Here is a 13,321-nt window from a genome sequence, read left to right on the forward strand (position 1 = left end):
CCAAAATTGTGAAGTGGTAAGTTCTATGCTTAGACCCAAGAAAGAGCAGAATGGGAAAAGCCACCCACCTATATTCGGATGATTTAGAATCTTCATAATTCTTACTTCCCTGAAGAGCTGGGGAGGAAAAAAAAGCACTTTCATACCATCAAGTGAAAAAAGAACAAATCATATGTAAACAGTCCAACCTGTGAGGACCAGCAGACAGTTAAAGTTTTTGCTCCCTACCGGCACCCATTAATGTCGTCAGTATCCCTAAACAACCTTCTTCAGCATCAAGTCTGCTTAACACATGCCTCGGTCCAAAGCACCAGAGCAGCATACAGTTTCACATTCTTAGACAGAGAAAGGTCAGAGTGCACAGCAGACTTCCGTCTCAACAAACACACCCCGTGAATTACCTGCACCAACTCTCATCTTTCCCCAATACCATGATCAAATGACACACGACACGACAGTGGAAAACATCTCTGACCCTTATGTACAGCACAACATGTCCAATAACAGTCTAAGTGATACAAAGCCTCCAATGATCCTCACCAGCAACTTAACACTATACATACAAGCACAGGTAGGTGCTGGTGACAGGCCCTGCAGAATACAATGATCACAACTGTAGAGGGCCCACAAGTTTATTCCTATAATCAGCGGTTTACATAACTGCTAGGCAAGTAGACATGCGCAGCATAAAGCGATATGCGCAGCATAAAGCGATATGCGCAGCATAAAGCGATATGCGCAGCATAAAGCGATATGCGCAGCATAAAGCGATATGCACAGCAATTTCTTGTCATAACAGTGCGAATGTCTACTTATTTGATATGAATTTCTGCTGCTCTAACAAGAAATAACTTCATAGATGGTGAATGTGTTTTTACGTACCAGTTATATCAGTCTCTGCCCATAAAGACCATAAAACAGTCAATATATGCAGACTGTGCCATATGTACCGATACTTAGCCCCTGACCACTTTAAGTTGCCTATAACATGGTCCTAAACAAAGGTCATGTGACCTGGACTGGAAAAACACATGGCTGAGTTCGGCTCTAGAGAAGAGATCTCGTAACCTGAATACCGGCAGCACACTAACTGTGGGTCAGCAGAGTCATCTTTCATAGCACTGCTGAAGTGACGTCAATCAAATCAGACAGCAGCCTTTCAGATGGGCTTGACCAACAGCAGTTCAGGCTTACATCGCCCTTATGTCTGAAACTCTGTCAGCAGTTTCCAAAGCACATTAGCAAGAGCACTGAACTCCCATCACAGTTTTATGCTATTCACTAATGCTTCTGAGCAATCAATAGATGGAAAGGAAATTTTAAAAGTACCAATTTGTTCACATCTTCTGGCATTACTGGACCACACTTGGCTTTATGAGATAGCAAAGGCCTCAAACAGCAGTAAGACAGCCAACATTTCAACAAAGAGTTGAGGGTAGATACTTCCTCTATAGACGTATCAAATGATCCATGAGTATGGCTCAAATTTAGACAGCCATCGGGCAGTCTTGTTATTGCCTCACTATTACGTCATTTGAAGGAAATCAATGGTCATTCAGACATGATTTAATATGTGGGTTAATGTTCTAAGAGCCTAACATAACATGGGTTCTTATTTTCAGGATCGGGTGTGGGGGTTCAGGTTGGAACCTGTTCCTGTGAAGTTCTTCATTCACTAGGAGACAAAAACACACCAAATGGGCACCTCCTGCAGTTTACTTTATCAATTCTGAAACCTAAGTGATCTTTATTATCGATGTCCTCTTACCCACCCATCCAAAAAAAAGAAGATCGCTGGGGAGATCGCTGTACGTTGTAACGATGGTTAGTTTTCGTATTTTCTCTAGAAATTTGGATATTGTATCGAAGTTTACGCTGTAAGGGTGTACGCTGTAAACAATGGCTGCTATTGGAATAATACATAGGCTAAAAACGGGAATTAGAAACCTGTACATTGAAAAGGTGAAAACGTTGTATCCGGGGTATGTAGTGACGAGGTTCGACTGTATTTATATAACTTCTACAGGTATTGTAAAGATGTGCTTATTTTATATATAAATGAATTCACTAGGATTGAAAAAGAGTTAAAGCCTACAATCAAGAGAAATAAAAAATGATAATCTCCTTAAGGCTGGAGTGTACAATTTTCGTTACTGAGGGGGGCCACGCACAAAGGCGTGTACCACTTCAAAATTGAAAGGCGGTGGATTGTCAGTTCAGCAGCCAAACAACTCGATTGTTGATTGGCCAGCAAAAAGTCAAAAAGGTGATCAGACCAAAGATTGTACAAACACCTTTTCTACACTCTCTCACCAGAGCGAAAACAAATACAGCTTGCGGTTTGCTGAAGAAATCTGGAAATACTGGTATTTATATGATTCCCAACTACAGGATTATAAAGACTCCCAGATGGCTTTCAACTAAAATAAAATATGTTTGTAGCTACATCGTTATATGTCTACATATGTCCATGTGCTACAGGACTACCCTAGGCCTGGTGTCAAAGTACAAGGTTGCCTGGCTCTTTGGTGCAAGAACTATGAACATTCAGGATCGCGAAAAGTCAAGCAGTACAACACACATACTGTCGTGCAGCTGTTTCCACAGTAAGCAAAAATCAGACCTTAGGATAAAAATTAAATACAGATGCTCCTTGCTTTACGATGGTTCGACTATACAATGGTGCAATAGTGATGCACAATCAGTAGTCAAACTTCACAGTATAGATATGCACTACTTTTTACTGATGCGAATCTACTAAATGCCCATATCTGTCATATCATACCCATATTTATATTCAGCTTACGATATTTTCAACATACGATTACATCGGAACATAGCCCCACTGAAATGGAGGAGCATCTGAATTCACCCAATTTACAATGTATTACAGTCCTAACTAAAATAAATTCAGTTTAACTTTAATGGAGTGAACAGAAGTTAAAGTCCAGTATGCAGCTATTTAACTAAATTAATTGCATCAATTAATAGCCCAGTCCACAGAAAAGCAATTAACAGCTGAGCTATAAAAAACAATTCAGTTCAAACAGTGTACTGTCAAGACTAAGACTGACATCAATGGACAAATTTGGCTACTTCTCACCCAGTTGAGGATGGGATACAACTCCAGGAACTTCTTTTCTGTCTAAATCTATGCCAGCATACAAAACCAACACCTTATCATGCAGGACAGGTTGTGCCCCAGCAGGGTCTGACAGATGCTAAAATACCTTACTCACACCCAAGACTGAAGACAAAGTGACTGCTTCCAGTGAATCTGAACAGAAGTTCAGCAAGAATCAATCAAGAGGGTGCACTCTTCAGGAACGACACAGCAGGTGCAAACATACCCCTAGCTGTGGTAGCTACCACCAGAGAAACACTTATAATGATGCAGAAGACTCCCAAACTACGTACATATTCTAATGTGGCCAGGTTACGCTTAGATTCAACCAGACAGAAGTGAAAGCAGGAGCCAGCTCTACATTCAGACTCTGACAAGATGGAACTGGTGTGTGCTTGGGAGTGTTTGCACCCCAGTGTTTTTCTCCTTCCTCAAAAGGCACCCATTGTGAACCAAACCCTACCATGCCCTACCATTCAGCAGCATGGCAGTCTCCCGTACAGGAGCTGTCGTTGACATATTAGGTTTCCGTACATGAGCGGACACACCGGTCTATTTATACTACCAAAAGGGAAAAAACAGATTAGATATATCAACTCAACCTAAAAAACAACCAACCTAACACCCCCAGCAAAGTCTTAAATGCTTGATTCTAAATTTGTTTAGAACAACGGAAGCTGCAGCATACAGCAATGAGTAGCAGCAGTAACAGACATCGGCAGACATGCCCAGTCCCAACCTCTGGCAGCCAAAAGCTAGAAATCTCAGGCTATTAAAACTGAAACAGGAAGTGGCCTCCAGATAGACAAACAGCATCCCTTACTAAACATACAGTAAACAGACACCCGATGCCGGAACTGCAGGTGTCTTGGCTGGCTGCAAACAAGCTATGGCTATCTGGCTCGGTGTGCTACTAGTGAAAGTGCCTGCATGCTGGCAATACCAAAGAGAGAAAGCCTCAAGAGAGACAGGCTGCACCAGGCAATCATTGATGAGGACATTCATGATGCACCCACTACACGCACCTCAGTAATACGTTGCCGCATTACCACCCACATGCAGTTTGCCTTCGGCAGAAAGCGGCGTGCTAACAAAGCACCAGCACTTCCTGGGAAGCACAGTGTGTTCCGACACGGGGCACTTCCACGTCATCCCAAATTTCACACTGCTGCTACAGGAACGGGAATGCACAGGGTCAGAACAGCCCCAATCCTTTGCTTTGTCCTCCTGCATGCATGCAGATGGGGCAAAGGTAGCTTGGCATGTTCAGGTTGCATTGGAGCAGACGATACACCTGGCACACTTCACTGAATGCTGTTCCCACATCCAGACAGGCCAGGCAGGGAGTGCTCCTACTGTCTGGGAAAACAGGATGCTCTTAACTGTAATAAGTATAGAAGTAGGAACATCAGGACATTCCAGTGCGGGGTACGGGGGGGATTAATATAAAGGTTTGCCGAGCTGTTTACACTCCCTTTGATATTATACACAAAAACACCCCCCTTCCCCCCCACAAAAAAAGAAAAAAAAGTTACACCCCAGGCACCATTTCAAAACACAGGAAACCAAAGCAAGGTGGTGGAGGGTGCAGAAGGGCACATATTCTCCTGCTCTTGAGAAAAAGATACATCATCATCGCTAGTAACAGACTGTAACTATGGGATGAGCTGAGACAGCCTCATGTTCAATCAGCTTTTCAAAGTACTAATGTAAATATGATGGGTGTCTAATCAACTGATTCATGCATGTACTAAATGGCCTCAGCTTCCTGAAGCACAGCAAGGCACCGGCAAAAACACACAGACACATGGAGTTTCCCAGAAACATACATTGACGCCTTATTTATGCATTCCAATACCCTAACCTGTTTTTTCCACATCAACATTTTTCTGTTTTCCCCCTCAAATAAAAACTACAGTGTAGGATAAGTGGCTGGAAAATGGACTGATAGAAAAAAATACTGAAAGGCTTTATTACAGACAGAAAATACATATATACATACACCAACAGACACCTAATTTTCATTTCAGTGGTCAATCTCCTATAGTTATTGTCTTCCAGCACTTCCTGTTGTCAAACTTCCTAAGGAAAACAATGGAAATTTAATACCTTGACATATGGCTTCTCTGTTCAACAGCCCATGTACTATCACAATTTGATCCCTTCGTGAAACATTTCATGGCTTGACATTTTCACAGTATGGGGAATTGGGCTCTTCTTTCAAAGGTATAAGACATTTCTGTCGTATGTGTAAAAAAAAATAAATAAAAATATATATACACATATTTTAATGATACACATTAAACAAAAATAGACTGCTTATCTATTATACTACTATATATTAGTAGCAAATTAAAGTTAAACATATTCCCTAAATCAGCACATATATACACACACACACACACACACACACACACACACACACACACGTATACATATTATATTATATCACACACACACACACACACACACCTGCAACCAAAAAGCTGTAATGTTCCTAATAGAGTGGATGCTCTGTCCTGAAATTGTACACCTGAACTTTTCAAATGCAGTATACATTTAATAAAATGTTGGATAAATGGACGAAATTTATTGGTAATTTCATGTTCGGCAAAGTTACCGATTAACAACTATCATTTTTTTTCTTATTAAAACTAATCAACTCAGGAGAAAATAAAAAGCACAAACGTTGTCAGGGTTGCCAAATCTAACACGTCTGCCGTGACTATTTACAAGGTACTAAAGTTGTTACATACATGTAAATGCATGTGCATGTGTGTGCGAACTTGTCTCGAACTGAAACTCTCATTCCAGCTAGCTGACCAAAGTTGGCAATCCTGCATGTCTGAAATGAACTGTAAAATGCAGTTTTTCGCTGAATCAGCTTATTCCCTTTGCACTGTTACTCGGACAATTCTAAATTAAATGAAAAAACATTACATATGTCACTATTTATAGCTTTTCAAAATAAGATTTTTTTGTATTTTCTTGTAATTTACATAAAAGGACAGGACATACCACTCCTCCCAAAACTTGGATAAAAGTAATATCACTGTCCAAAAAGTGAAAAATACCGTGATGATTATTGTAGGTCATATTGTTAGACAATAAACAAAACCACTTCACAAGCAGTACATTCAGTGCCAGTCAACCCATCAAGTGGATTAGGGTGCACAGACTTAGAAAGGAAATTTCACTGTCTCTGACAGGGGGTACTAGCAGTGAAACGTATGTAGGGCACCAGATTGGCTTTGACCAGTACTGAGTGCATTTATCAGGGCAGGAAATCCAACATCTTCCACTAAACAGTTGACAACTCTGTAGCTGTCACTCCATAAAAGGAATAACATTAGGGTAATAGTGCCAATCCAGGTAGTCTCTGCTTTTGTCAGTCCAATTATCCTTAATCTCAGAAGTAACAAACAGGCTCACTAAACAGGTGTCAAGACATGCAAGACAAGTCTGCACATAAACACAGCCTTCAAGGTCACATTCACGCCTAACTTTTGGAAAGACCAGTATTGTTCATCTCATAATAGGCACATTGTAATCACTGCAGTCATGAAATAAAGCAATCTGGCCCCAGTGAGCATGGCAAAGTGATTATCCACATTTCATTCTTCATACAATATATTGTTCCAACTTAAATCATACTTTGAAAAATGCATTTTCAACAGAAACATCAAAAGTGCACCATTTATTCTTACACTGTGGTGCATGGAATATTTCAGTGATACACAAAATAAAAAGTGATTCCGTCCTCATTGGTCTCCCCCCGTATTTCCACTAAATGGAAGCAGGCCTGTATTTTAATCCGTGTGTACCGGGTATCCTTATGTGATGGTAATTACCTGACCTATTAAATATCACCCACATTTTCTAGGATAAAACATATGACTTTAACCATAGTTTGAAGAAAAGGGATAAGTTCCTGGTGCATCTTTGGCCACTGGCACAGACATCCTGACCTGCTGGTCCACACAAAGGGGGCAGGCCATTGGGGCAGCGTGTGGCTCAGTGGGTTAAGCCTGTGCTCCTGTAATCACAAGGTCACTGGTCAAACCCAGCCTCCGCACATCTACAGGTCCTTGAGCAAGACCCTTAACCCCCCAGCTCCCTGGGCACCCTGACAGGTGGCTGCCCTTCGTGGACAGCTTATTCTACAAAGAGCAAGATGAGGGAGGCGTAAAGACAATTTCTCCACGGGAATCAATGAAGTATTGATTATTATTTTCGCATAGCCTCATGGATTTCCCCCAATCAAAGCGCTCAACAAACTTTGGCCTCAGGCATCCTGCATATGCAATTTTGCTAAGGTACAGCTTTGGCTTCAGGGGCCTTGCCATGAAGTACCAACTTCAGCACTGCATCTTCCCAGCAGGATGAGAAAAATGTACTTGGTGACTCCCACTCAGCTGAAGTGACTTACAGGCTGTGAGAAGAGACAGCTGTTCCCAAACCTGGATCTTGCTACCCTAGTTGCCTTGCTAGCCCAGTCCTGAGCTTGTGGCACACCCTCAGGTGCGTGCACCTGTGACCCAGTTTCCCCCAAACAGAGCAAGAAGTAACCTCTAAGGAACAGCATGGTGCAGCACTGGGGCAAGAAGTAGGGTGTCAGTAGGGTGTCAGGGTGTTTGACCTCGCAGGAGCGACTGCAGCCCTGCAATGTCAGGGCTGCAGAAAAACGAATAAAAATAAAAAGTTAAGCCAAAAATTCAACCAGCTGCATTGAAGGAGAAAAGGAAGAGAAAAAAGATTTTACCAGAATCCACATAAGCTGCAAATGGCTCAGTGCAGAGGTGCCCTCTTTTAGTCTTATGCAAGAAAAATAATGGACATTTTTTCTGCTTATCACACAAGTCCAAAAAAAAAAAAAGTACAAAGCAGGGCAGTACATCACCCAAACTACCTGGCTCAAGTTCAGGTAGGGACTCTCAATTAAAGCCTACAGTTGGGACCTAATCTATACAAATAGGTAAAATTTTCCCTTAAACAGAATATATCAGCTAAGAATGGAGCTGCTCATGCCAGGCAGACTAGTGAGTCACAGAGGGTGGGAAAGGGTGCCACTATAAACGCATGTCAAGGAGAGAGCAAAGGAGCAGGAAGCAGACAGAGCTAAGAGAGACAGAGACCACCCCTTGGTCTAGGTCATCAGAGGATGAGGATAATAGAACATGCGGGAGAGAACACTACCTGCACTACACACACCAAAAACATCACACAGAGGGCCCCATTACAAGCTGGGGAAAGGGCTGTGAAATAAACAACAACAGATTAATTCCTGCCTCTGCAATCTGTCAGACCTTTGTTCCCAACATGCACCTAATGAGTTTCTGACCCGCAAACAATGCTGCTGAATCATCGGTTTTCTGAGAAAGAGCACATGCAGTTGTGAACATATAGCATAGTACTTCTGACGCAAAGACAGGAAGTGAGGAAACGGTAAAACACTGGGAGGATGAAAAGTGGTGGGAGTGATGGGGCAAGCTTTAAAAAAAAAAAAAAAAAAACACACACACATATGCTGCGTCACGGATTCCCCTGCAAAACAAAACCTTATTCTTGCAATAACAGGAAAAGGACCATTACAAAAATATCAAAGTCCGCAGACGAGCAAGTTCAGTCATCACAGAGGGAACCTCACACTTGAGCTCTCCTTTTCTCATAGCAGTCTTCATTAAGCAAAAGGAGAGGGTGAAGAAAAATTATGTTATTTGCCAGAAATAGACCAAAGAGACCATGAATTAACAGATAAATGTTCCACCCTTTGATGTCTGGAAGATGGAATTTAAGAGCTGAGCCCCAGCTTGCCACTCAGGCCGACACAATGGGGCAGGAGGGCTGGTAACTTCTCAGAGAGGCTTATCAGCAGCAGAGGGTGGCAGCTCCAGAACAGCAGTCCCAGATTGGGGGAGGGGGTGGACGAGCCATAAATAAACCATAAACTAGTGGGAAACCACAAGATGCAGTGGTACAGGGACCATCAAATCAAACCCAAAAATGGGACATATTTGGCACTCTCTCACTGCAAATAAATTCTATCATTATCAACACCAAAAACAAGAGAGAAAAAACACAGCAACAAATGTCACTAAGAGTGTTGAAGAAAAGAGAGACTGCAGCCAATCCCACGCCCAACTATAGAAATAAACCAGTAACAAACATGCCAGAGTGAGGCAACACATACACCTGTTCACCCACCTCATGCACAATGAAACGAGCAGGGTCATTAACATTCGTTTGTGTGTATGGGCTGACACCAGATGCCTGTCTAACACATCTCCCTGGGGTGTCAGTCACATTCTGAAGGGACCACATATTCTGCTTACCCCTTTTCTTAACTGCTCTCATTACCAGCTAGTCATCAGTCCTCTGCAAACCTGCAGGTTATTGGCTAAAAACCCAGGAACAGCCTTAGGCCCAAATGAAACCATACCACCAGACAACACACTTTCACTCACAGGCAGCTGTGTTTCATCAAGTACCATCAGAAGGGGAAAAAAACTTTGCAAAGTAGGTGTCAATAGAAAGCTTAAATCACATTAATTTTAAGTCTTATATTTAAATCTGAAAAATTCAAATAATCTAGTGGCAAAGTTGGTCTGAAGAAAGCCTGCTCCATGAGGAGAGTTTTACAACCCTATCTTAATGTGAAGAGGTTAACTTGCTACACAGAACAGAGCTCCTTAATCATCAAATCATAGGAGTTCCACAGGAGTGAGATCAATTACCACAAGTTTGTGTCTAGTAAAGACATTTCTTCACCTTTTAACTGAGATAATCATACGACTCAGCAGCCAACAGTGTGCATGACATTAATGGAAGAGCAGGCCCTAAAATCCCAACTGTCAAAATAAAAGTACAAGAATCCCACTTCTGCATTACTGCAATGTCATTTACCCAAAGGGTACTCATCCACTCAGCAGTAAAGGGTCAATGCTTCAGACACAGAGCAATACATATAGGTGTCTTATTATGTTAAACCTTATTATGCTAGCCATGTGGAATAGACAAGCCAACAATCAGTATAAATTGCTTTTCAAAAGTATCTGAAATACAATTAGAGCTTTTTTTCCAGTTAAACATGATTACTAGATTATTTTAAAAATCAGTTAAAAAAAGGAAGACAGCATATAGCAGATTAGGTGCCAAATACATTATAAAAGCCTCAGTTATGTGGAAGCATTTCACATTAAAAGTGCATGAAAAGGCAATCTGCCGGTATTGTAAAACAGAACTTAAATTTCACAACAGTATAACTGCAGCGCAAATATATCTTAAAAGAAGACATTCAGGTTTGACAGACTCACCCAATAATACCTGGTTAGTCATATGTGTCATTTAGCCCCTCGGAGTAGCCAGGCCTGTTTTTGTCATTGCTTTTGACTTAAATTATTTTGCTTAATTTACTTTTGACGATTCCCATAAGTCAAAATCGCTGCTAAATGAAAGTCAACCCTGCCGCTTAGTTGTATAATTCTAATTTAATGTGGGCAGTACTGTAATTTGAAAAGCAATTTAAATAGCTGAATTGTATTTTGAAAGAGTCAATAAAATTCAGTAATCAGCAACCATATATTTGTCATAAATACACAAATGTCAATTCGATGGTAATCTGCCTGAGAAAAAAGAAAAATTGGTTATAATTATCATCCGCTTATAATTATCAACCAGACAGACATGATCACTATGAAACAGTTTCCACTGTAATTTATTTTGTTTGCCTGAAATGCAAACTATTTTCTACTTTTTTTTTTAGGGAATTTGCTTTTTACATAAAAACAAAAATTCCATGGAGAAATTAAAAAAGTTTATTTCAAGCGACCAGTGCTTTGATTTCAGTTGATTGAAATTTTCAATAAATAACCAGAAATGGTTCATCTGTGTGTGTCTCCAATTATACAGTTTTTCATTAGGAAAAAATATCCCAGCTTTAATAGTTAAGCATATTTACAGTACAATCCTTGTCAGTGAAATAGGACAGCAAAAAAACAAACAATCTTTCATTAATTGCAATCGAGGTAAAATGTTCAATTAATCGTGATATTGATTGGAGGTCATATCGCCCAGCCCTACTTTGAACTGCTTTAACATATACTACATAATGATAAAATTGAATCATCATTAAAATTGAAAAGCTTGCCAAGTTTTATTTTCTACGACTGAGTAAGAATGTTTTAGCGCAACTTATTCATGGTCTCAATGCAGCTGACTCTCACGGTCCATGTGATGTAACCAATGCATGTGCATGAAATGCGATGTCGATATTAACATAGCATAAGGGTGGTACAGTGGAGCAGGGGCTAGCACTGTTTCTGCATGCCACTGCTTTGTGTGTATGGAGTTTGCATGCCCACGCTGTGTGTGAGTGGCTTTTCAGTGGATCCTCTGGTTTCCTTCCACCGTTTAAAAACATGCTACTTAAGTGAACTGGAGTGCCTAAATTCACTCTATGTGTGACTGAGTGTATACCCTGCAATGGTTGGTTAGTTCCTACCTCACACCAATTGCATTTTATATGTTAATGATTACTTGATTATTGATATAATCAGTAGTGACAGCCAGTTATTACATAATCAACTTAATACATTAAGAATGATAACATTACTTTATTGGCAGTTATTACATTATTGGCTGCTAGAGACGTATAAGTGAGGCAAATAGCACATTATAAACATAGTTGCTGTCAAGGAGTCAACTTGGCATAAGTACAACTAACTGGAGCTTCCAATGAATGCCCATTTACAAGTACACTGCTTAACAATATTATTATAATGACAGAACAAACTGGCAAGTACCTTTCACATGATGCCAGCATATTGAGAGGCTGTAACATTACAACAAAAACAGACCGACGTGAAACACAGGAATTTCAGAATGCACGACATTTCAGCACTGTCTCTATATCCCGCTTTGTCAATTATTCATCTTAGTGGATCTCACCTTAGTGACTAGATTGTGAAAACTTAATGGATTTTTTCTAACCAGTTACCTAACATGGTTCTTAAAAAAAAAACACCTCTACATACTATTGCACTGTTACAAATATTGGATTAATATCACGTGGTAAACGGTTTATAGACAGGGCAGCTACATTGTCAAATAAATGTTCAGTATTTTACATACGTTAATTAAGTTTATAATAATGCAAGAACAACTGTGCCATACAGGGAACGTTGCAGGTTAAGTGGTTAAATGGCTAATTAATATTACTACATACCTTCTAATTTGGTTGGTTTACAAACAAACAAAAAAAAAATGATCTCTATCTCAGATCATGCTTCAAACCAAAATGATTGTGATATGACATTTTGGCCATATCACCCATCCCAAATGCTCAGATAGTCAAATGGACAGTCAAAACAAAGACTGCTACAACTTCACAAATTGTATTTTGGACTAACAGTCTGATAATTGCTAATTTTCCAGTAAATTCCCTGACCCAGTTTGAAATACTCAGGTGTAATTGTACGATGCCAGTGGTCTGCATTTATAGGATTAGGGCAAATATATAGCCTTTCTACTGCACAACGAAACAGGCAAAGTGCTTTGGAAACAGGATTTAAAAATGGGAAGTAGTGACTCGCTAAATTGCTACTGCATTAACGGCCCAGAAATGGAACACAAACTGATTAATCATGTAACTGCTACCCATCAACTGTAATATCCAAGCACGAAAATCTCCGAGGCACATGATTTCAGCACGTTCAAAAGCTACCATTAGGTGATGCAGGGAAAGAAGCACCAATGCAACTTAAGCAGCTGCATCCTAAATTTCAGCCCACTGGTTATGTCATTCATGCTACCAAGAGCCCTCTCTTTGAACCATGAGGGAGGAAGAAAACAAATCACCCCCATATATACCAACAACCTGCCAGTCGGTTGTCAATAACACTACACAGAATGAAGATGCAGAGACTGACCAGCAGCCTGTGACTGGCTCCTTATCACACCCGAAGGCTTCTGCGTTCCACACTGTAGGACCAGTGACACCACATACCAAAACCACATTTCCATCTAACCCAACTGAGATCACTCCCCTATCCCAACTCAAACCCACATGGTTACATAAGCCTCTCATTCTTATTTCCACGCTCCAGATATAATTAGCAACAGTTGAAATCCAACTCTGCAGAGGACTCCTAGCTTAGGATCTACCCTTCCCATAATGCTCTGCAGCCTGTGGAGTATAGT

General features: G+C 40.6%; 1 protein-coding gene across 8 annotated transcripts in view; it reads right to left on the bottom strand.

The window, feature by feature from the left end:
• Window positions 1-13,321, bottom strand: part of mark3a (MAP/microtubule affinity-regulating kinase 3a) — a 34,007-nt gene that overhangs the window by 16,415 nt on the left and 4,271 nt on the right. For all 8 annotated transcript variants that reach the window (XM_048973915.1, XM_048973913.1, XM_048973912.1 and 5 more), the window contains exon 4: window positions 69-117. In XM_048973915.1, coding sequence (XP_048829872.1) covers window positions 69-117 — 49 coding nt within the window. The remainder of the gene's footprint in view (window positions 1-68; window positions 118-13,321) is intronic.

The sequence above is a fragment of the Brienomyrus brachyistius genome, chromosome 14, assembly GCF_023856365.1.
Source record: "Brienomyrus brachyistius isolate T26 chromosome 14, BBRACH_0.4, whole genome shotgun sequence".
NCBI lineage: Eukaryota > Metazoa > Chordata > Actinopteri > Osteoglossiformes > Mormyridae > Brienomyrus > Brienomyrus brachyistius.